The 24,596-nt window shown below is 39.5% G+C and overlaps 2 protein-coding genes across 4 annotated transcripts; one reads left to right on the forward strand and one right to left on the reverse strand.

The window, feature by feature from the left end:
• The first annotated feature begins 1,360 nt into the window (after positions 1–1,360).
• On the forward strand, positions 1,361–18,509 carry LOC131930792 (urocanate hydratase). Of its 2 annotated transcripts, XM_059287414.1 has the most exons (20): positions 1,361–1,524; positions 3,946–4,079; positions 4,619–4,749; positions 5,232–5,385; positions 5,806–5,934; positions 6,828–6,956; positions 8,122–8,178; positions 8,590–8,676; positions 9,286–9,437; positions 9,988–10,167; positions 10,914–11,011; positions 11,846–11,954; positions 15,892–15,980; positions 16,661–16,731; positions 16,905–17,003; positions 17,221–17,320; positions 17,452–17,533; positions 17,848–17,896; positions 18,052–18,102; positions 18,185–18,509. In XM_059287414.1, the coding sequence occupies exons 2-20, from the start codon at positions 3,954–3,956 to the stop codon at positions 18,329–18,331; spliced, it is 2,040 nt and encodes a 679-aa protein (XP_059143397.1). In that variant the 5' UTR covers positions 1,361–1,524; positions 3,946–3,953; the 3' UTR covers positions 18,332–18,509. The 2 variants fall into 2 exon arrangements, with proteins under 2 accessions (XP_059143397.1, XP_059143399.1); XM_059287416.1 differs by lacking the exons at positions 1,361–1,524; positions 3,946–4,079; positions 4,619–4,749 and adding an exon at positions 4,771–4,799.
• LOC131930793 (mediator of RNA polymerase II transcription subunit 20) lies at positions 17,314–23,882 on the reverse strand. 2 transcript variants are annotated; one of them, XM_059287418.1, is made up of 5 exons: positions 23,758–23,882; positions 21,424–21,566; positions 20,100–20,347; positions 18,644–18,852; positions 17,314–17,574 (listed from the first exon to the last, which is right to left on the reverse strand). In XM_059287418.1, exons 1-5 carry the CDS (start codon positions 23,769–23,771, stop codon positions 17,568–17,570), a joined length of 621 nt encoding a protein of 206 aa, XP_059143401.1. In that variant the 5' UTR covers positions 23,772–23,882; the 3' UTR covers positions 17,314–17,567. The 2 variants fall into 2 exon arrangements, with proteins under 2 accessions (XP_059143401.1, XP_059143400.1); XM_059287417.1 differs by lacking the exon at positions 17,314–17,574 and adding an exon at positions 17,704–17,912.
• Between the last annotated feature and the right edge of the window lie 714 nt (positions 23,883–24,596).

Genomic DNA, 24,596 nt, shown 5'->3' on the forward strand with positions numbered 1-24,596 from the left:
AGTTCTTATCCATGAATTGATAATGATTTTACCAGCTATTTAAGTGGTTGAGATACAATCTAAATAAAAAGATCTTTTTACACAAACAAATGATTTTTTTTAATATGTATTTGTAACATTAGAGATTGTGTACATAGAAATATGATGATGTATTATGCTGTTGTTTTGGGTAAAAGCCAAGTATAATTTTTTTCCCGTTTTTTTCCAAGGGACTTGGGCAGATGGAGTAGTCCTCAATGTCATAGAAGGGTAGTATGGCCAGTACTATGTCCAGCCGCCTTGGTTTTCATTACTTGAGTCGGGTACCTAATAGAGCTGAGTTGACTCAGAGGCATCATATAAACTCTAGCCCTGAATCTAAACTTAAGGTTTTTGATAATGTCTATAATCCAACCACCCAAAGTGCGTATAGGGCTATGGTAAATAATTACCATCTCGACTAGTTGGATAAATGGGTTGCAGAATAATTTGCGGCGGTTTATTTATAAAGCTCATTTAGAAGATTTTTTTAAAGTCACACTTTCTGACCCCCCCCCCCCCCCACACACACACACACGCCCATACTTGCATCACATATTCACTTAAGTCCAAGACAACCCATCTCCCTCCGTCCTTACAAAATACAGACCCCGTCCCCTAGAATTTGTTACCTAATTTGCTTGCTTAAACACGGGGTTTGAAGGAATTGTGTAATCAGCACTATGCCTAGCCATTTTTAATTTCCCCAATGCACAGTAGGTGGAATCTACAACAGCAGAGTTTCTTCCAGGTATCTCTTCGAAATGGAATCTATGTAGAAAATATATACTTTTACTAGTCTCCGCCCCACCCCCCTCCGGAAAATGTTGACCCCCCCAATATCATGTGCCCCCCCCCCCTCCCCCGGAGAAAAAAGTCTGGAAGAAACACTGCCTTCAGGGCTGAGTGGAGTCAAGAACGTCACTCGCCCGGGAATCGAACTCACGGCTTTCGGGGTAGTGATCGTGTGTTCTTGTGTTCTACCTCTCTGCCTCTTACTTTCGCATTCAAGACTATTAGTAATCAAGCCTGACCTACTTCCAAAAACACACACCATGTCCAAGTTCACAATGAGAAGCTGGTTCTAAAAACCAACTTGGTTAAAAGTTTTGTTTGGTCCTTACTTTGTATCGTCAGTCTTCATTCAAAAAAATTTCAGTAAGATCCACGGGAACTTTGTCAGTGGATGGTCAAATGTTAGCACTCACACGCCCCCCCCCCCCCCCCAATGGAGCTGAGATCCCAACAGTTTGAACAAGTAAACAGATAAGATACTTTATCAGCCTGGAACAGCCTTGACCTTTAGACAAACAATGTCAACTGTCTTAAATTAGATCAACTGCCGAATTCAACCAAGTTGTCCATTATCCACGCATAAAAAAACTCGATTAGAAGAGTTCAGCTCACAAGCTACACACCACACGGATAAACACGATTCGAATTGTTAAACTGACACACTACACATCTTGAACTGGGTCACGTGTCTTCATAACCATCATTTTAACGGTAAGTTTTTAATTGTATTTATATTTGTTCCCATTCTAAGCATTTTACCAGTGTTGCTATAAGCAAAGGGTCTCCAAACTTTTCAGCCCGAGAAATATCAGTTCGAGGGCCAGAGTAACTTCCAGGCATCTCTTCGGGGTGGCAGAGCCCTACCCCCCCCCCCCCACACACACACACACTGGTGGGGGTCGACAACACACTCGACATCCAAGTTTGTTTTTCAAATTTTTCTTCACGTATTTCATTATTGAAAATGTTTGTACACACAGGTGTGTTGTTGCAAAATTTGAAAGGTAATCTGATGCAAAAGTTATAATATTAGGAAATTATTCCTTTGGCAAAAACTTATAAAAACCACCCGCCCTTCTTTGAACTGGTCGCTAAGGAGTTCATTTGCTTGCAGTTCAGTGACCTCCAGCTGCAGTTAATCTGGGCAACTGGCCACATTTGCTTCAAATGGGTTTTGAAACAGTGTCGCTTTTTCTGCCAAACCCTAACCCGTTTAGCCTATGTGACTTTATAAAATTCACCATCTTCAACACAGGATTCAGTACACTGCTTATATTAAGCACACAAAACTTGCTTATGAATAATACAGTGCAAAAACATTGGTTAAAAATGTCTTTCTCGTTACACATCTGCTTCACTTGTCCAACCAAGCCTTTCTTTATGCCACTCAAGTTTTTCCTCCATCAACAGTAAGGTAACTGAGGTTAGTCCAGTTCAAGTAATAATCAGCAAATGTTTTTTTTAACCTAGCTCTGGTACCTTAGAAAAAATTACTTGTTTGGTACCATGGGGGCAGTTTGACCCCGTAGTAAAAAATAGACTGTATAACTAGAATAATAACAGATAATTATAATATATATAGATATGTGTTTTTGGCAAAATATGATACTACAATGTGTGAATACATACTGGGTTAATTATGTATCCATGTTTATTAGGCTTTATTTAGGATATTTCAAGCAGACCCAATGTCATTGCTCGCATTGGTTGCACACTCGCTTGGTATGTTCTTCGCTCACAAACTGATTGCACTCATTACAGACGAGTTTGGTTTGCTTGTCACGTGATCTGAGAAAAAAATACAACATCTCTTGCGTTGTCCTGAATGAGGTTGTGTGGTGCTTGCTGTTTGTGTTAGTGCCTCCACAATACCGTAGGTAGGCATGTTCTGTTTGACATCTTTTGGCGTCTGATTCATTTCCAATCGTTGATACGCATGTGGAGTAACCAAAGCAAGGATCAGTTCCTTCAAGAACGTTTGTCGTTTGTTTTTGTTTACGTTCTCCAACGTTGGACACCTTTCAAGTAAAAATAACACAAGCGTTCAAGGCATCACTTTCAATCTTTCCAGAACATACCCTCATTGGCCAACGATTTGCTTTTCTTGCCGTGGTATAAAAGCTGCACATTTGATCATGGCTGTCTACAACACCTTTTTCTTGGTTGTTAAATACATTTATTAATTATTATTTCCCAGTAGCTGCATCAATATTTTTTTGGGGAATGCATGGTGGACAGATATACGACACTTGTGTTCTTCTTTGGAAAAATGAAGAAGAGAATGTAATCATTTGCATGATCAAATGCGTTTTGAACTTTTTTCTCTACTGCTTTCGTCAAAAATGACGAGAAGAATGTATCATTTCCAATCTAATTAGATATCAAATTAGTCATAAAAATTTAATTTAAAGATTACCATATTAACTAGACTGCTAACCCGACAGTCTCGAGTTCTAATCCGGGTTCAAATCCGGGTTCAAATAGTTAGAACGTCCATGAGTCCACCCAGCAGGATGGGTAGGCCTACCTAACTCACGTTAGGGAAACAAAGGCGGCCGGGCATAGTGCTGACCACTGTATCCCCTTGTATGCTGAGGTCTTCGAAACAGATAACTCTACTTCATCTACCCAGTGTGTCTAGGGCACAAACGGGAAAAAAGATATTAAACGACGCTAAGGGAGATAACAGGATTAAGTACAAGAGATCGCTCGTCAGCGGAGAGTTCTTGTTCATGGATGTTTCTATGTCAATGAACCGACCAAAGGCGGTAATAAGAGGCAGACATAAGCATAAGTTGTTTACATTTAAAATAAACATGGAAAAAGGAGCAAGATTTTGGTATTAAGATCTCAAAGTACTTACCTTACAATATGCTCTGATCAAGAGTTAAAATCTTACTGATTGGGTTCTAAAGCAAACAGTTTAGTCGTATGGGTTATCGAGTTAATTAAGAAGAAGCGGAATGGGGGAAAACAAAATTAAAAAACCCACTCGTTTAAATGTCAAATTAGTTTCACCCTTTCTTTTAATTTCTTATTGTAAAGTTTTCTTACCGTATAATTTTGTCACCGTTTAATTATCTTACAGTATAGTTTTTTTATCGTATGGTTTTCTTACCGTCTCTCCCCAAGCCAAGAGAATGTTGACCCTGAAGGAACTGTGTGCGGGCCTGCCCCTGGCACCGATACCAGAGCTGACCCCCCGGGATGAGAGCGTCCCTCACGCGCCCACTAGACTACAGGAACTCACTCTAGCTGAGGAGAAGGTAAAGCTCAGCTCTTTTCTAGTCTAGCATTTTATAGTTCTAGCAAATCTACATATTGTGATCGAATTGCTCAGATTTTCAAGCAAATATTTGTAGTAGTAGGTCGTGTTGACATATTTCTAAAAAAATAAAAAAGTGTATAATAATAAGCTTTAAAACGCACTAAAAATTAACTAGTTGAATAAAGCAAGTGTTTAAAAATTGCTTTGTTTAATAAACGTTAAAAGCATAGGTCGCTGGGGATATTTCTTATAAATTAAATGTTTTTGTTAAAGAAAGCTAGTTTTTTTAAAAATGTTTTCAGTGCATTTAAAAGCTTATTATTATAGAGCTTTTTTATATGTGTTTATAAATAAACATGCAACAGCCCACACAAAACACGATAGACAGAAATATTTAGCCAGATAAAATTTCAACACATCGGACTAAGGGGAGGAGGAGACAAGAAATTTTTGTATCTGAAGGAATGAATATTATATATTAAGACTGGTTACCTTAAGACGACTGTGACAGATCGACTCTACTTCCTCTGTCTCCAGCTGGCCGTACAGAACGCCCTGCGGTACTTCCCATCCGAACACCACGAGCTTCTAGCGACAGAGTTCGCCATCGAGCTCAGAACGTATGGCCACATCTACATGTACAGGTTTAGGCCCAACATTCACATGAGGTAAGGGGGGGGGTGTACATGTACAGGTTTAGGCCCAACATTCACATGAGGTAAGTGGGGGGGTCACATGAGGTAAGTGGGGGGGTCACATGAGGTAAGTGGGGGGGTCACATGAGGTAAGTGGGGGGGGGGGGGTGTACATGTACAGGTTCAGGCCCAACATTCACATGAGGTAAGTGGGGGGGGGGGTCTACATGTACAGACTCAGGCCCAACATACACATGAGGTAAGTGGGGGGGGTCTACATGTACAGGTTCAGGCCCAACATTCACATGAGGTAAGTGGGGGGGGGGTCTACATGTACAGGTTCAGGCCCAACATTCACATGAGGTAAAGGGGGGGGGTGTACATGTACAGGTTCAAGCCCAACATTTACATGAGTGAGGGGGGGTCTACATTTACAGGTTCTAGCCCAACAGATGTTCTTTGGGGCACTATTATTCAGAGGTTTGGAGATTGTCTTTGTTGATTTGTTTTTTCAGAGCGTACCCTATATCTGAATACCCGGCCAAGTGTACGGCGGGTGCTGCCATCATGCATATGATTATGAACAACCTTGACCCCACTGTGGCCCAGTTTCCGCATGAGCTGGTCACTTATGGAGGAAATGGCCAAGTGTTTTCTAACTGGGCACAGGTAGGCCTGACTTGACAGTTTGTAAGGTAGGCCTTGACCAAAGTAGACAGGCATAGCCTCTGTAAGCCACATCTTGACCTAAATTGACCTGGATGTACAAACACCTTTTTAAATTGACAAGTGTTGCCATTTCGTTTGCTGGACGGTGACACCTTGGCTTACCACGTTCGGTATCACCCGACCTAGTGACGCCACTGAGCAGTGTCTATAGACATCGGTCAACAGTCACATGAATGTATACGATGACCTGTCCTTTCCATCACATGATCACCACATTCTATCCATCCCATGAATGTAAAACATGATCACCAGTCCAATCCATTCCATGATGACCAAACTCTATCCATCCCATAATGACCAATCCAATCCATCCCATGAATGTATACCATGATGACCATCCTTGACCACCTCTACCTCCAGTTCTGGCTGGTGATGCACTACCTCTCCGAGCTGACGGAGGAGCAGACGCTGGTCATGTACTCGGGTCACCCCATGGGGCTGTTCCCGAGCTTGGTCAGCTCCCCACGACTGGTCATCACTAACGGAATGGTGAGTACACATTTAGGGTGAGTAGGATCTGCATTTAGCTTAGCACTTAGATTTATAATAGCTTAAGGTTTTTTACTTTCTCGTATACGAAGTATAGAGGAAGTTATGTAATCGTGCAGAAATAAAAAATCGAGATTTTTTCAAAACTCGACGTTTTACACCTCCCTGAGTCAGAAAAACATGGTTTTGCAATTTTGTCCGTATCTGCGTGTGTGTGTGTGTGTGTCCGTGTTTAAACACGATAACTTGAGTACCGTTACAGCTAGATTGATGAAATTTCATAAATAAGTATTTTATCAAAATCGTAGATCCGTATCAACTTTTGAGCGATTTGCGATAACCGGAAGTGGTACTTTTTTAACTTTCAATTTTTCAAAAGCCTATAACTTGAGTACTGTTTAAGATAGATAAATGAAATTTCACAAGTAAGTAAAAGATCTAATTCTCTGTCTTCCGGCAAACTTTGAGTAATTTCCGTTGACCGGAAGTAGTAATTTACGCTATTTCCAATTTCTCAAAAAAAAACGCATGTGAATTTAAAAATGTACTAATAATATTCCGCACTATTATACACATTGTTTGACATTCACTTGGCGCGCAATTCTTTTTTATACGAGATTCTATTCCATCTTAAAAAGTTTAAGTAATTAAAAATAGATTAAAAATCATGTCTCTATCCCGAGTTGCCATCCCCCGTAGTGTTATATAAGAATGTTCGAGAAATTTGAGGGAGATCACTCCCGGTTTATTTTATACTGACCTGTTTCGTTCTTTTTGTTTCTTTATTTTTTCTGCGCCAAATAGTAATCAATGTCCTCTAGAAAATATCGCTCTGTGTAAAAATATTTTGTTTCTACCCCACCTGGATACTTATACATTTTCTTTCCCCTCAGATGGTGCCGAACTACTCAAGCCGTGAGATGTACGACAAGCTGTTCTCCCTTGGTGTGACGCTATATGGGCAGATGACAGCCGGTAGCTACTGCTACATCGGTCCTCAGGGGATCGTGCATGGTACCACGGTAAGTGGGTAGCTACTGCTACATCGGTCCTCAGGGGATCGTGCATGGTACCACGGTGAGTGGGTAGCTACTGCTACATCGGTCCTCAGGGGATCGTGCATGGTACCACGGTGAGTGGGTAGCCACTGCTACATTGGTCCACAGGGGATCGTGCATGGTACCACGGTAAGTGGGTAGCTACTGCTACATCGGTCCTCAGGGGATCGTGCATGGTACCACGGTAAGTGGGTAGCTACTGCTACATCGGTCCTCAGGGGATCGTGCATGGTACCACGGTAAGTGGGTAGCTACTGCTACATCGGTCCTCAGGGGATCGTGCATGGTACCACGGTAAGTGGGTAGCCACTGCTACATCGGTCCTCAGGGGATCGTGCATGGTACCACGGTAAGTGGGTAGCTACTGCTACATCGGTCCCCAGGGGATCGTGCATGGTACCACGGTAAGTGGGTAGCTACTGCTACATCGGTCCTCAGGGGATCTTGCATGGTACCACGGTAAGTGGGTAGCTACTGCTACATCGGTCCTCAGGGGATCGTGCATGGTACCACGGTAAGTGGGTAGCTACTGCTACATCGGTCCTCAGGGGATCGTGCATGGTACCACGGTAAGTGGATAGCTACTGCTACATCGGTCCTCAGGGGATCATGCATGGTACCACGGTAAGTGGGTAGCTACTGCTACATCGGTCCCCAGGGGATCGTGCATGGTACCACGGTGAGTGGGTAGCTACTGCTACATGGGTCCTGGTGTATCATGTAGCATGGTAAGCGAGCAGCTACCTCGACATTGGTCTACATGAGAAAGGTAGCATTCTGCTTCATGCTACTAATTTACTCAGTACTGTTTACAAGCTGTATTTTTGGCAACAAACAACGACTGTGTGTTCGATTTTTAAATTTTGTAACTCAAAACCTTTCTTGAGCGACCAAATATTTTTCTAGCATGGCTAATGAAAAATCGTATTTACTTTTATATATTGCGTTATTAAAATTTTGTTATAAAGTATGCTCTAAATTTTATTTTAAAGATACGAAGATTTAGTATCTCTAAATAGCATTTAATCTAGAGTGAATTTTTTTGTTGTGTATCAACGTTGCATCTTAAATTAAACTTAGTTTAGTTTATTTCTGTTCACTACATATTGCCTTCTCTTTTCAAATCTAGTTGACTATATTAAATGCTGCAAGGAAAAACCTCCACACCAACGACCTATCTGGGAAGGTGAGTTCAACTTTTTATTGGATTCTCTTTTAAAATAAATAAATTGTTGGCCATTTTGTATAAGATGTGTAGCCAATGGCGTAGCTAGGTAGGGTGCTGACGGGGGGCACATTACAATCCGGGCTGATCTTGTTTTCTCTATAGATGTATTTTTGGAATTAGGGAAGCAAACGCTAAAACTGACGCTAAGACTTATTAAAAAATACTTATATTCTAAATGTTCAGCTATAATCTGGTTTGAATACGTATTGATTGGAACTGGTTGCTGAAAAAATGTATAGATTTTAAAATTATTTTTATTTGAAGTTTAAAACAAATTAAACAATTTACAAGGCTGAGAAAATTTACTCGAAATGTATAGTTACGCTAATCCATCTTCGATGGATGTAATCTACCAGCTGTCTGTTTCAGGTGTTCGTGAGTGCTGGACTGGGTGGGATGAGTGGGGCTCAAGCGAAGGCTGCGGTCATCTCTGGGTGTGTGGGCGTCATAGCAGAGGTAAAAATAGACCTACAGGTCTCACGTGACCGTGTCGTGTGTTTTTGTCCAGATTTCTTCTGTATCCGGTTCTCTCTACCTCGCTATTCAACTCTTCTCACACACCCCTCCTGTCTCTCTTATTACTAATCCGTGCCTCATCTTTCCGTCGTATCCCTCTGTCTTTTTTCTTTTTCCCCGTTTCCTCTTTATTTCTCTTACACAATCACTTCCGCTTCTCTCTCGCGCCATCTCTCCGTTTCACTCACTATGCCTCTCTCTCTCTCACATCCTATGCCTCCCTCCCCTATTACCTCCCTCGCCTCCTCTCTTTTTCTCTTTCTATGACTCGCCCCTTTACACCTATCCCCCTCCCTATTACAATTATCCTCCTCTTCTTCACTCCCTATCTCTCCCTCTTCCTATGCCTCCCCCCTTACACCCATCCTCACTCCCCTCACTCCCCTTCCTCTCTTCCTATGCCTCCCCCCTTACACCCATCCTCACTCCCCTTCCTCTCTTCCTATGCCTCCCCCCTTACACCCATCCTCACTCCCCTTCCTCTCTTCCTATGCCCCCCTCCACATTTTCTCCCTCCCCATGGCTCCCTCTCCAGCTCTTCTCTTACAGGTCAGCGAAGAAGCCCTCCTAAAACGGTACAACCAAGGCTGGGTCATGGAGCTGGCTGAGGATCTGGACAACCTCGTAGCTCTACTGAGGAACGCCAGGAGACGGAAGAAGCCGGTCAGCATAGGTTACCATGGTAACGTCGTTGACGTTTGGTAAGCTGGTGACACTTTTTTTTTAAATCTCTTTTGGCTACGAGTGTATCAAGTTTTTAAAATTTGTTTCAATCTGTGTTCTACATTGTCCTGACAAAATTACGTTTTTAAATTATGCTTATTTTTGGGCATAGCGCTGACCACACAATCCCTTTATAATTTTTATATGCCGAGGTCACAGTACTTCACTTGTCCTATGGACCGTCAGGTTCGAAAGGGTATCTTTACTTTTACAATAGCGTTGGGTCCAATAAAACTGGGTCCAATAAAAGAAGTATGTGCAATATAGTTGTGTTTAATACTGTTGTGTTTAATACAGTTGTGTTTAATACAGTTGTGTTTAATTATGTTGTGTTCAATACAGTTGTGTTCAATACAGTTGTGTTCTGTGTAGTGGTGTTGAGTTCAGCAGTGGTCCATAAAACGTTTGCGTTCAATACAGTTGTATTTAATACAGTTGTGTTTAATACAGTTGTGTTCAACGCAGTTGTGTTTAATTAAGTGGTGTTGAGTCACTGGTCCATAAAACTTTGTTCTGTACCCTCCACAGGGAGCGTCTTGTGATGGAGTACGAGGCCACTGGTGAACTTCTGGCTGACCTAGGCTCTGACCAAACCTCCTGTCACAACCCCTTCCAGGGCGGCTACTACCCCGTACAGCTCAACTACCAGGAGTCCAGGGACATGATGTACCAGGACCCTGGCCAGTTTAAGCTGTTGGTGCAGGAGAGGTAGGGGGTCAGTTTAGGAGAGGGTTCAGTATAGGAGAGGTAGGTAGGTCAGTCTAGAAGAGGGGTCAGTCCAGGAGAGGGGTCAGTCTAAAAGAGATAGATGGGCCAGTCTAGGAGAGGGGTCAGTCTAGGAGAGGGGTCAGTCTAGGAGAGGGGTCAGTCCAGGAGAGAGGGGTCAGTCTAGGAGAGGGGTCAGTCCAGGAGAGGGGTCAGTTTAGTAGAGGGGTCAGTCCAGGAGAGGGGTCAGTCCAGGAGAGAGGGGTCAGTCCAGGAGAGAGGGGTCAGTCTAGGAGAGGGGTCAGTCCAGGAGAGGGGTCAGTCTAGTAGAGGGGTCAGTCTAAAAGAGATAGATGGGCCAGTCCAGGAGAGGGGTCAGTCTAGGAGAGGGGTCAGTCCAGGAGAGGGGTCAGTCCAGGAGAGGGGTCACTCTAAAAGAGATAGATGGGCCAGTCTACGAGAGGGGTCAATCTAGAAGAGGGGTCAGTCTAGGAGAAGTGGGCGGGTCAATCTATGAGAGGGGTCAGTCTAGTAGAGGGGTCAGTCTATGAGAGGGGTCAGTCTAGTAGAGGGGTCAGTCTAGGAGAGGGGTCAGTCTAGTAGAGGGGTCAGTCTAGGAGAGGGGTCAGTCTAAAAGAGATAGATGGGCCAGTCTACGAGAGGGGTCAATCTAGAAGAGGGATCAGTCTATGAGAGGGGTCAGTCTAGAACTGCAAGTGAGCTAAACCCACCACCCCCATCTACTTCAGTCTCTGTCGTCAAGTGAAAGCCATCAACAAGTTGGCGTCACGGGGAATGTTTTTCTTTGACTACGGCAACGCTTTTCTACTCGAGGCAAGCAGGGCCGGTAACTATAATTGTGTATCTTCTCTTTTAGTTTACTTTGAGAAAGTGTTAAAAGATTTTCTCCGCTTGTGTTGTGTGGACTGTAGAACTACATGGATAAGAACGTTACTGCTATACGTTAACGTTGTATTTCATTGACATAGACTTAAACCAAAAAGTACAGAAATTTAACAGTTTTGGAATAATGGCTTTCATGTAAGGGGTACTTTGATTTTCTCAAAAGCTGAGTGACGTACAGCCAGTTAAAATGTTCAGGGCGTCGCCCCCCCCCCCCCCCCACACGTCAGCTGATATACTTATACTTATCTTAATCTAGGAAAAATTTACATCACTTGGATATGACTGCGTGCTATTTCCGTTTGTAAATTTAGTCCTGTGTTCCAGAGGCGTAGCGACCCCTCCCGGCGACAAACTTTTCGATTTGCACCTCCCCCCCCCTCAAGATTTCGATTTGCACCCCCCGCCTCAAACTTTCGATTCCCATTTCGGCGCCCCCTAACGTCGGCGCCCGGGGACATATGTCCCCCCCCCCCCTCGCTACTGCTGTGAATTGATTAATATAGACCTGTATTTGACGTGTTATTTCCGTTTTGTTAGTTTGGTCGTGTGTTGTAGACTTGGCTAACCTAGACCTGTATTGTCAACCTAGTTGTGTGTTGTAGACATGGCTAACCTAGACCTGTATTGTCAACCTAGTTGTGTGTTGTAGACTTGGCTAACCTAGACCTGTATTGTCAACCTAGTTGTGTGTTGTAGACTTGGCTAACCTAGACCTGTATTGTCAACCTAGTTGTGTGTTGTAGACATGGCTAACCTAGACCCTCTGCTGTTTCAGGGGCGGACGTTGGCAGGACAGACGGCCTACACGGGACCAAGTTCAGATACCCTTCTTATGTTCAGGACATCATGGGAGACATCTTTTCCTTGGGCTTTGGTCCGTTTAGGTCTGTGTGGGTTTTTTTTTTAAATTATTTTTAGGCTATGGTCCATGTGAGTCAGTGACTATTTTGATGCTTTTAGCCATTTTAGTAAATTCAGTTATGGTTTCGCGACACAAATAATAGGGCAAGATTTTTTATTTTTTAACATGTCTATCATGCTTGAGATTCACAGCATCTTTGACTCAGTGGCGGAACTAGAAATTAAAGGCTCCCCCGCAAAGAAAAAACTAGGGCCCCCTATATATATATATATATATATATATATATATATATATATATATATATATATATATATATATATATATATATATATATATATATATATATATATATATATATATATATATATATATATATATATATATATATATATATATATATATATATATATATATATATATGTTACGGTCAAAGCCCGAAGTCGGCCAATGCTAGGATTGGCCGGCCAATCCGCGCATTGGCCAATATCGCCTCCCATTGGTCGGTCAAAGTCCGAAACTTTGCTTGATTTCGGCCTTTGGCCGGCCAATCCGCAGACTGGCCATGGTGGACCGGCCAAAGTCTGAAATAGCTCTTGATTTCGGCCTTTGGCCGGTCAGTCCGCGGACTGGCCATGGTGGACCGGCCAAAGTCTTAATTAGAAGATCATCTGGCTAGGGACGACCGGCCAAAGTCCGAATTAGAAGATCATGAGCAGATTTTTTTTTTTTTATGCCGTAAGGATCATGAAATTAAGTTTTTATTGATTATTAATTAAAGTAAATGACAGAAACGTTCAATTTTTTTAGTTGTGCAATTGCAGCGAGTGTAGCCTTGGCTCCAAGTCAATGATTGTGAAGATGCGATGTTTCGTAGTGATTTTTCCTCAGTGCCAACTGACGACAATAAGAGCAGTTTTTCGTGAAGAATTGAAAACTCACTTCTAGCATACAGTTGTTTTAGAACACCATGTTCCGTTCCTAATTTGTAGAAACCGCCCTCGACGCCCATGACAACTGCAATCACGCTTCGCGGATCACCGTGACCCCTGTCAACATCTGGAAAACGGATGCGTACATTGTCACCCACTTCACCATCTTTAAATTTTGTATTTGATGTTTTAAGCATCTTAGCACCTTGAGTTTGCAAGCCAGTATGAGCTGCTGATCTGTGTTCCATGATGTCTTTTTTGTTGTGACACAATCTGCAGGTAATGTTCCCTCCGTATCCTTCGTCTGCTTCATTGGGTATTCCACAAATAGCATGGACATCGTTGCCACAGGATCCACAAGAATGAGCTGCACTACAATGTTTTTCACAAACTATATAGAATCTGTTGGCCACATTATTATCACACAACTGGTCTGGACGTTCCGCCAAGGCAGTAGATGTGTTAGCTGAGGATGTCGTTGCATTTATGGCAACCTCCATTTTTTGTTCAATGTTCTCAAGATCTTCCTCAGTAACTATTTTATCGAGAGCCCATATATGGAAACTAACATGGATTTACATTTTTTTTCTTTTGACAGCCATCTGCTATGTCTGTCTCATGGTCTGACGGCCCTTTTGATCCATGTCGATTGCATATAGTTATGATATAGAACGCTATACAAACGAGAGTATAACAATACGTTACTCTCAATAAAAACGCACCCAGAATAATGAAAATGCGATCACAACTTAGTCTTGATAGAACATTGGCCAGGACGTCCCGGCCAGTGCGCGCATTGGCCGGCCAATGTTTAAAATACGCTGTCAAGTTTAAGCGCTTCGGACTTTGGCCAGTACGTCCCGGCCAGTGCGCGCATTGGCCGGCCAATGTACGAAATACGATCTTAGTGCTAAGTTCTTCGGGCTTTGGCCAAGAGAGCCGGCCAATGCGCGGATTGGCCGGCCAATCCTGGGTTTGGCCGCACTTCGGGCTTTGACCGTAACATATATATATATATATATATATATATATATATATATATATATATATATATATATATATATATATATGTGTGTGTGTGTGTGTAATCTTTATTCTAATTCAGGGGTCGGCAACCTGCGGCTCGCGAGCCGCATGCGGCTCTTTTGATATCAAGATGCGGCTCTCCAGCTCCTTGAACAAATACTAATAATCTTTATAAAAATATAATATTTAAAATTAAAAAAATGTTAGTGGCTCTTTAAAACCAGGGAGATTTCGAAAATTGTAACTTTTGGCTCTTCCGCTTCAAAAGGTTGCCGACCCCTGTTCTAACTGAGTAATTTAGTCTACATCATTGCAATATATAACCATTCTGTGAGAACAAACCAGATAAAATTTAGTCCAAAATAATTTTGAGTTAAACATGTATAAGAGTTGTTGTTGTTGATTGGGGTTTAAAGTCCGCTTTCAAACTTACGTTTATATCGCAGACTGTTTTTTTTTTTTTTTTTTTTTTTTTTTTTTTTTTTTTTTTTTTATGGTTTTTGTGTATGTACAGTTTAGTTTCATTTGTTTTCCTTTCATTTTTGGATGTGGTTTTTTATTGTGCGGGATTTGTATTTTGTTATAGGGTGAACATTATTTTATCTTAACAGCTTGTTAGATTGATTCTTTGGTTTTTTGCACATATTTTTTTTACCAGGCTAATCAGAGTGGATGGGGCGTCCATAGCCAGTAATGTTTCTGTTGTTAATAATGTGTTTTTGTTTGTCTGGAAGTAGTTGATGAGTTCTTTTCTTGGGTTGTTGTATGCCTTACAGTGTATTAGGTAGTGGTCTATTGTGTTTATTTCATTGCAGGTGTGGCACCATTTCTTTGTGTGAATTAAGGAGGCTGAACCTAGACGCAGCCTTGTAATTTTTTTAGCGCAATTTCCATTCTGGAGAATTGCGTTTATTAACTCGTCATTTCTGGGAATGGATGGATGAATGAATGAATGTATGGATGAATGTGTGTCCGGGCTTTAAGTCGTATCTCCTCCTCAACGAAGCAATATCGATGACTAGTTCCAAAAGCAATTATGTTAAGCAAGTTACGAGAATAAGCATAGGCTATAAAAATTCCGGGTTTCTTTCATGTATTTCCCGGAAAAGCCAAAAAAACCTCGAAAAAATTCAGTTTTTGGCCCATATCTCGGCAACCAGACCACTTAGCGACTTGAAACATGTACCAATCGATTCCTGCCATAATTTCAAACAATATTGCCGAGGAAAGTTTTCAAAAATATCCTCTCGTTCGGTCACAATTTATAAAATTACATAAACACCTACAAACCGATCGTTCTTCTAGCTTGAACGCACCCCAGCATTATACGTCAGAGCTATTTTTAGATAACATAAGGAAATTGCGCATAAATGTCACTAGACTTTTTAATTAACTTGTTTTATTAATGGGTGGCCTTTGTGCTGGTCAAAAATATATAAAGACGTTAGCTTGATTCATGTATGGTTTCTCGCGTTATGTTTATTCTTTTCATTTTTGGCTTTTATAATATCAATTTTGAAAACATTGATTTTTATAGCTATACTATTGTATAGTTCGGCATATTTAAGTAACAATTCAGAGAATCAATTGCTTATTAATATACATAGTACAAAACTATTTAAATGAGCTTCGTGGGCATCCCTATTTTAAAGAAGGGCAGTAAGTCATGGAAGTAGTGTGGATGTTTGCCTACCTTTCAAACTATAGCTCTTGTAGATTTTAAAATATTTTTCTACGCAACAATCTCTGCTATAGTAGACCTGTTTTTTTTTTTTTTTTACAAAACCACTTTCAAGATGCATGAAAAACATAATTTTTGAACAAAAAATTCATTGTTTTTTGGTCGGAACTGGGCCCCTAAACGTCCAGGGCCCCCCCGCATTGCGGGGTCTGGCGGTATGGTAGTTCCGCCCCTGCTTTGACTTCAATATATGCAACTTTTTCCAATACAGACGTTATTCTGTACATAGCTAAAACACCCTGCATATTTTTACAAAATTTCAGGTGGGTTTGCACTTCGGCTGATCCCAGCGATTTAGAGAAAACAGACGCCATAGCAGCATCGGTCATTGAACGCCTAGCAGCCAGTAACAGTAGGTTTAATCTTAATCTCATCATTCCATTCTCTTTTCCCATTTGTGGTCAAGACATGGGGCAGATGAATAGGGTTTATCTGTTTTACTGACCACAACATATATGATCATAGTGTGGTCAGCACTATGCCCAGCCGCCTTGGTTTCCCTAACATGATCCAGGTACCAGCTAGAGTTGTATGGACTTAGAAGTCCAAAGTCTCCAACCCAGGATTCGAACTAGTCTTTTGGGTTAGCAGTTGTGATCTCTACCATCCTACCACACCATTAAATTCCACTGATAGGCTACATCAATGGAATGGGGTATCAGAGTAGTCAAAGTTTGAAGAACAGAACATGAATCTTTAATCAATCAGTAAAACAAATGTTACGGTTCAAAGGCAATTATAATAACTATGAATGAAAAATAATGGCTGCTTAGTGCCCGGAGGAAAGGATTTTAAACTTAATATTTGATTTTTAAAAATCAAACATTAAGTTAAAACTGAAGAAGATAGTATTTATACAAATAACTTTTTAAAATTTACGGAAATAAATTGCCTAAAGTTGTGATATGTGCAGAAACATTTTGTGCATAGTTTGGATTACTTATCACTAACTCAAGTTTTACTTTTGTATGATGACAAACCATAACAAGACAAAATTTTATCTACACATGAGTTATCTCCCATCTCCCCCAGACTCACTAGCAGTACAACAACAGTATGAAGACAACATCAAATGGATCAAAGAAGCTGGACAACACAAGATGGTCAGTTTCTTTTTCCTAAATATTCATTCAATAAAAAATGTGTATAAAGAAATACTTAGTATTTCTCAATGACAAGACATTCAGTTCCTGTTTACATTCAAAATCTGAAATCTCTGTTCACAAATGTATACAAAAGTAATCAATTTTTTTGTTCCACTCCATGACAACCACAGGTGGTGGGCTCACAGGCAAGGATCTTGTATTCTGACCAGGAGGGTCGCACTGCCATAGCCTTGGCCTTCAATAAGGCAGTCTCTGAAGGTCACCTCAAAGTAAGTCATTGACCAGAAGTGTGAGAATTGAACTTTGCCACAATAAGTTAGTAGTCATTTACCAACACCAAGCTTTGTCAAAGTGAGTTATTTACCAGAAGTGAACTGGGACAAAGTCAGTCAACTATGCAACACTTGACCCCTGTAGTATTACAACCAAATCGCTGCAAATGATTTCAGTCGAGGTTTATCCAGCCAATCATTTCTCATGTACCAGGGTCCAGTGGTCATCAGTCGAGACCATCATGATGTCAGCGGCACTGACAGCCCCTACAGAGAGACGTCCAACATTTATGATGGCTCGGCTGTTTGCGCAGGTAAGCAAGTCTCACAACACAATCATCACTTGATGAACACACAAAGATATGGCCAGTGAAAATGTCATGCATGCACAACCCCCTTCCCTAACAGACAAAATGTGCATGTATACAAATTTTCCTCCCCCTAGACATGGCCATTCAAAATGTCATTGGAGACAGCTTCAGGGGAGCTACTTGGGTGGCAATCCACAACGGGGGAGGTGTCGGCTGGTAAGTCTCTACACTCCTGGACTTGGTAACGAAGTCAATAACTTAAACAGAAATTTGTCATGTAAAAATTAAACATTTCTGTTTACAGAAAATAAATGATAAGTGAGTAAAAACGGCAACAATATTTCTATACATTAATATATTTACATTTTATTTACATGAAACAAATTAATACAAAAATGTTTACAACAACTGCTCGTTCAAATGCAAAATAATATCCTAGTAAAATTCTAATCAATGTTTGTATAAACGTACAAATTGTCACATTTATTGAAGCTTTTAAAAATCAACTTAATGCTTAAATTTTCTTTTAGGGGGGAGGTAATCAATGGAGGATTTGGCCTAGTACTTGACGGCTCAGAGGTACGCTAACACATTACTGTGGATTAAAACGAGAGGCTCACAAATAATCTATTTACAAATGTATTCTTATAAGCTTTACATTAATAAATTGATAAAAACTGTGAAAAAAAAGAAAATTTGATAAATAATTTAATAATGGAAATTTTTAATTACAGGCTGCTGCAAGACAGGCCCAGTGTATGCTTGCATGGGATGTCAGCAATGGGGTACGTAAAACGTACGTCTGACGAATATTTTTCTCCTGTCACTACTCGTCACATTGCTAAGTCAGAAATATTTTTTTTAAAGGTGTCGCGTCGATGTTGGGCGGGCAATCAACATGCTAGAAGCACCATCCAACAAACCATGAGGGACAACCCTAATCTGAGGGTGACGATTCCTTACGAAATAGAAGATACAGATTTGCTCGACAAGGCTTTGAATCCAAGCTTTTGAACGTTGAAATTAATTTTTTCGCATGCAAGATAGAGAATTAAATGAGGCCTGATTTTGAAGTTTTAACTGGCACTACACAAGAACCTGCATTACAGGGCTTGGAATCAAAGCTTCTGAACACTGAAATTAGTTTTTTTTTGTGCTACACATGCTGCCATTTCAATAAATCCTGTACCACTGTTTTAGTTAGTCTATAATTCATTGTCACCTTTAAAGAATTCCCATTAGAACTCTTTTTTTTTTTTGCAACAGAAGTCTTGAAGTCTCCTGTCCAACTTACTACCATCGCCCACAGATAAAAAGCAAGGTTACCTTGGAGGCTGGCTCATAGCCGCTGCCTTCCTAAAATTGTTGAAATGGTCCAAGTATTGTGCCATTGTGAAAGAAGGGACGTAAGTCTCGTCCATTTTTACTTTGAGAGATTGAGGTGGCGAGTCAGCAATGTTCCCTATCAAACTTTGTAGAAGTTCTTTCAACATGTTCCAGCACTCTGAGGTTACCACACTAGGACAGTACTCAACCTGGAAACACAATCAGAAATAAGAAAACTTTTAAATATTCTAACAGACTTTACAAAGAAAAAAAAATTTAGGTTTCAGCTAATAGCAATACTAATGGACTGGCATGGTCAGATGGTAGAGAAAGAGCTAACTCAAAAGTCTCAAATTTGGATCCTGGGTTAAAACTTGTAGGATGTGTTTGAGTCCACCCAGCTCTTATGGGTACCTGACTCACTTTAAGGGGGGAACGGTAGTGAAAACACATTTTCTCACAAATTATAAGATACATGCTTGTTTGAAATTGTATTAACTTTAAAATACTTTAAACATTATAACACTGTATTTATTTTGGCCAATTTATACATTTATTGCGAAATTTGGGGTCAAATTGAACAATTTTTTATGTACTCAGTAGAAACAAAATAACTAATAAAATAGATAAAAACAATGCAATGTAACTTTGCACATTCCTAGTAGACATGACAAAGGACGGTTTGTTAAAGGGAAATTTTGATATCTTACAAAATGAATTTTTTGTGAAATTTTTAAAATGAATTTTTAAAAATTCGAATGATCTTCTTTGAAAACAATACTAAAACTTGCACAACTTTTTTAACAATTGAAGTATGGCCAAACCCCTTTGCATGTTTATAGATACATATGTTTGTTACATACTGTGGCCATTTCATGTATTTCTAATAGGCACATTTTGAGTTAAATTGTTTCCCCCGAGTTCTATAGAGTAAAATTTACAAAACTGAGAAAACTCAAAATGAAGCTTTATTGTGTAAATATTTTATCATATAAATGTATTTATTAGCAAAATAATGAATAGCCTTGATAAATAACCACTTTTCCGATAATATTATTGGGGGAAACAGTAGCTTACATCACTTACAAAAAAAAATAAAAAAAATAAAGTTCGATGTCAACCTTCACTAGATATCAAAATCACCAAAAAATAAGATATACAAAAATGATTTTAGTTGAAAAATTTGAAATTTTTCAAGAAAGTTGACTACCGGTCCCCCCTTAAGAAAATTAAAGGTGGTTGGGTACAGACAGTGATGACCACATTATATGTTCACAGAAGCAAACCCTACTTCATGTGCCTGATCGACTGCCAGGTTCAAGGGTGACTTTTTTAAAAATAATGGTACACAATCACCACAAAAACTAACAACTGTACAGACAATATAAAAAACATACCACCAACATCATAAATAGTCTGTAACTTGAGGTGTAAAATCATGCAAAAAATAATTCACCTCAACTAAAATGCCTTTAAAGCTTCCAGCCAGAGAAACAGATCCAATCTTCACAACAAAGTCAGCCAGCTGGTATCTGTTTCCTTTAGACTCCACTTTAGCCCCTTTACGTGCCTGGTAATAGTTCTTTAGGTTGGACATGAGGCCATTAAACAGGGTGTCAGCAACCAGGGTGGCCCCAGAGTCTAGGATGGCGAAGCAAGAAGCTGGGTACTCACTGTTGTGTAGGAGGTGAAGTGTCTTGGGAGCTGCAACAAAGAAAATAAGTTCCATTTTACACAAGTTTATTGATTTAAAAAATTGGAGCTTCCATATTAAAGAAAAAATATTTTGGTAATACAAAATAAAAATGTATTACCAGAACAAACATTTTACCTTTGATTAAAGGCTAATTCTGACAATAATGTTTAATAAACACTAGATTCATATTGTAAAGGCACCATTTAAAATGGAAAGGTTTTATAATGGAAATTGGGCACTGCAAGTAAGTACATGGCAAACTATAAAGACTTTTCTGCAAGACAGAGTCCTTCTAGATCTAATGAGCATGCTGTTAAGTTGGGGAAAGTAAAGATGACTTTGCCTAGTGCTAACCTTTCATTTGCTAAGTTAAAACAAATTAATCATAAGTTCTAAAAAGTATATTTTTTTTACAATTTTTGCCTTTGACTAAGGATCTATATATAAAATCAGAGGATTAAAAAAAATGCACAAAAAACATTTTAGAGTAGTAACAAGCATTTTACGCAATAATGCACTAAAAAGGAGAAATAAATGATTTTTTAAAAATATATTATACTATACTATTACTATTAGTCACTATTCAAATAACTATAAAGAAAAGAATGGGTCACTATATTATCTATTGGATACTTTTACTAATATTTACATAAAAGCTTGTAACATTTTTTATGCAATTTTTTTTCAGTACTTAAAATTTTTTAATACAATAGAGTTGCATGACTAAAAGCTATTGCACACCAAATGAACTTGATACAAGCATATTATTGTGCAGAATAGTAGGATAAGACTACCAACAACTAATTTCAGAAATTTTTTATTAATTCATAAAAAAATTAGTCTTCCAATTAAGCCATATTTAATGTCATATTGCATTGTCATCGGGTCTTGACCCACATGCAGAATATCAGAGACATGCTTGAAATTTCACTTTCCAGTTTTGATCTAGGATTAAGATAGACAGACTGACGAAAGACAGAGAAAGCAAGTTAAATAAAAGCTTGTAAAAAACACCACCACATTTAAACCACCTGCATCAAAATTTAACTGCAGCAATTTATTAAAGCCATAAAACTTAGCTTACGGTTGAGCATGACAGACTGGTATGCCTCACAGTCCACGTGGAAGTTGCCCATCTTGATCCCGCCCAGGGTTTCCACCTGTTTCTGTAGCACATCCACAACCTGGGCCCCACTTCTACCTTCAGGGACAGGATAACTGTATACACTGCAAGGTGAGGTAACTGTATTAATTGGAGTCAGGCGAGTATAAAATAAGGGGAGAAAACTAACTTCTAAAGGGGTGTTACCAAGTTGTGACTAGTGACATCAAAAGGTACAGTAGCTACAATGAGTGGTGGCTATTCTAGGAAATATCCTTTGACTACATTGTTATAACAATACTGAAAGTAGTGTTAGGTTTCAGTAATCAATTACTAGGGTTAGACAATAGTCAGTCATTATGGAAGTATTTGGATTGGCATATGAATTGATTGGCATATTCATAAACTTAGGCCTATTAATATTATTATTTTGTAGTTTTATAGGCCCGAGTACTAAGTATAAGTCCTATAGCCAAAAGGAGGTCTTGAGTTTTGATCTTGGTTTGAGCTTGTGACTGTACGATGTCCCTGAGTCCACCCAGCTCTAATGGGTGCCTGACTCACGTTAGGGAAAGTAAAGGTGGCTGGGCATAGTGCTGACCACAACATCCCTCATTTGCCGAGGTTAAGAAACATGTGAACTCTACCTCATCTGCCCTAATATTAATTTAATTAAGCTATAGTTTACTCCTTGTTTACTAAGTAACCCAACAACCCTGTGTTTAGTAGGTTTCTACTAGATCTACTCTTGTCTCTAATAAAACCTACTAGAACTAAGAAGATTCATTTCTAGACCTATCAGTAACCGGATGGTACTAATAAGTTACTAAGTAAGAGTAGATTCAATATAACAATGAATGAATTAAAGGATAGCTAGCAAGCTGTGTTCTAGCAATGTGTGAATTAGTTGATTGGTAAAATTAGGATACTAGCCTATCTAATCTTATTAAGTTTAACTTTAAAACAGAAGTCAGAAACCGCTACATCCAGAATACACTAATCACTTACGGACTTAAGAATAGTTAAGTCAACAATACTACAAAATGAAATAGGCGATTATAGGCCTATAGCTTTAAAATTGAGATCTAGGCCCTAGACTAAGAACAAGACTCTATTTAGACTACTAGACGTGGTCTAGCTATAGTAGTTATAGCTAGTACTACCCTGCTTACTCTACTAGACAGGCTAATGAATAAAAAGTTCAGTAAAGAAAAGACAAAGCCAGTAAGGCTGCAAGGGCCTATTGAAAATTATAGGTTCTAGAACTAGATCTAGCTAGTTAGTAGTTTTATTTAGTCTAGATTGTAGGCCTAGATCTAGCTAGACTTTTTACTTATATCTAGTCTAGACTAGATTAGCCTAATTGAGAATTATCCTAAGGCTGATTCTTACAGGAAGAAGATGCACAAGCTGAACAATGATCTGTTTATATATATTAATCCGATTTCTTAATGATCGTTGTTTAGGCCTATGTGGTGTCTTGCTGAGACAGGGATTAACTCGATAAATACTTAAATAGGCTAGTTGATTTAAATAAGCTATTAAAATAGATTTAAAAAAAAATATTTTAAACTTATCTTAGGCCTACAGACTAGGAACTCTTTACTAGATATGCTTTAGGCCTAACTGTCTTTAATTAGTACAATACAATGAACCTTATCCCATTACGACCCACCCAAAGCACAAACACTCACAGACAGCTAGTTTTGTCAGGAAAATTGATCCCATTACACAGCTATATAGTATTTATTTGAGCCTATTGCGCATCTATTTTATAAGGCCCTAATTAATTATTATAATTAGGCCTAAGGTATGGACAACAATACATATTTTGCATCTTCTACCGGCCAGACTTGGTAGGCCTAATCACTCAATGAATACTAAATACTATAGGCTACTAACTAATGAATCTAAAGTCTAATTAAATTATAGTGACTATGTAGTCTAATGACTAATGAATCAATGATCCTTTATTTTTAAGTAAGAGGCCAAAGAAATGAGTCTTAGGAGGAAGAATCCAAACCAAAAGTAGTACTGTCTAGGCCCTATCGAATAAACTAGATCTAGATTATTCTAGATCTATCAACTATCGTAGATCTAGATTATTAGATCTATACTCTAGATCTAGTCTAGAATCTAGTAGTGTCGATTGTTTTGTTTTTGTTGAATGAATCTCCTGACTCCTGCCTGAGCATTAGAATCATCATAAGATCTAGATTCTAGATCTAGTAATCTAGATCTAGATCTAGATTCTAGATCTAGAGAGATGCCTTGAGGGTTACATTAGTAAATATTAATTTTATTGAAAGTACCCACCAAGATACACCCATTTAAAAAAAAATCAGCTTAGATCCAAAAAATCGTAAGTCTAAATTTATTTGAAAGTTTCCTTGTGTTCTTCATTAGGCCTGGAACTGAATCTAGCAAGCCTAATATTTGCATTCCGCTAACCGGAAATAGATCTCTATTTTAAGGTTTCGCAAAATAAATATTAGATCTATTAATTATACGAGCCGACCCGCGGCGTATCATATGCCGCTATTTATTTGTTTTATTTTCTACTTTTCAGTAATTCATAATTTGTGAATTCGACAGTGACAATGCTGCCACTGAAAATATTTGCTTTAAAACAATATTAGTAGGTCGGTAAGGACGAGAGGGTTTGCAAGGCGCGCTTACAGCTTGTTTTCTAACATCTCCAAGAAGAGAATTATATAGTACGAGCCGACCCGCAGCGTATCATACGCCGCTATTTAGTCGTTTTATTTTCTACTTTTCAGTAATTCATAATTTGTGAATTCGACAGTACCAATGCTGCCACTGAACATATTTGCTTTAAAACACTAACCCCCCCCCCCCTTTCCCCGACCCTACACCCCCCCCCCCCCCCCCCCCGTGAAAGCAGCCTCCTCTTAGTTATTTCTTAGTCACCTCCTGTAAGTTTAAAATCGAACTAAATTATCTGCCCCTAATAGAAACCCGGCTCTACGATTTGTAAACATTTAGCTTTGTAAATATTTAGCGTGACCACAACTCACCAGACAATGTGGGGGTGGGGTGGGGGTGGTAGTGATAGTGATAGAGAGAAAGAGAGGGGACTGCAAGGAGGCGCTTGCAGCTTGTTTTCTAACGGCTCCCAGAGGAGAATTATATAT

Source organism: Physella acuta, unplaced genomic scaffold (genome assembly GCF_028476545.2).
Source record: "Physella acuta isolate Inbredline_101_S28 unplaced genomic scaffold, ASM2847654v3 ptg001848l, whole genome shotgun sequence".
In the NCBI taxonomy this organism is placed as follows: Eukaryota; Metazoa; Mollusca; class Gastropoda; family Physidae; genus Physella; species Physella acuta.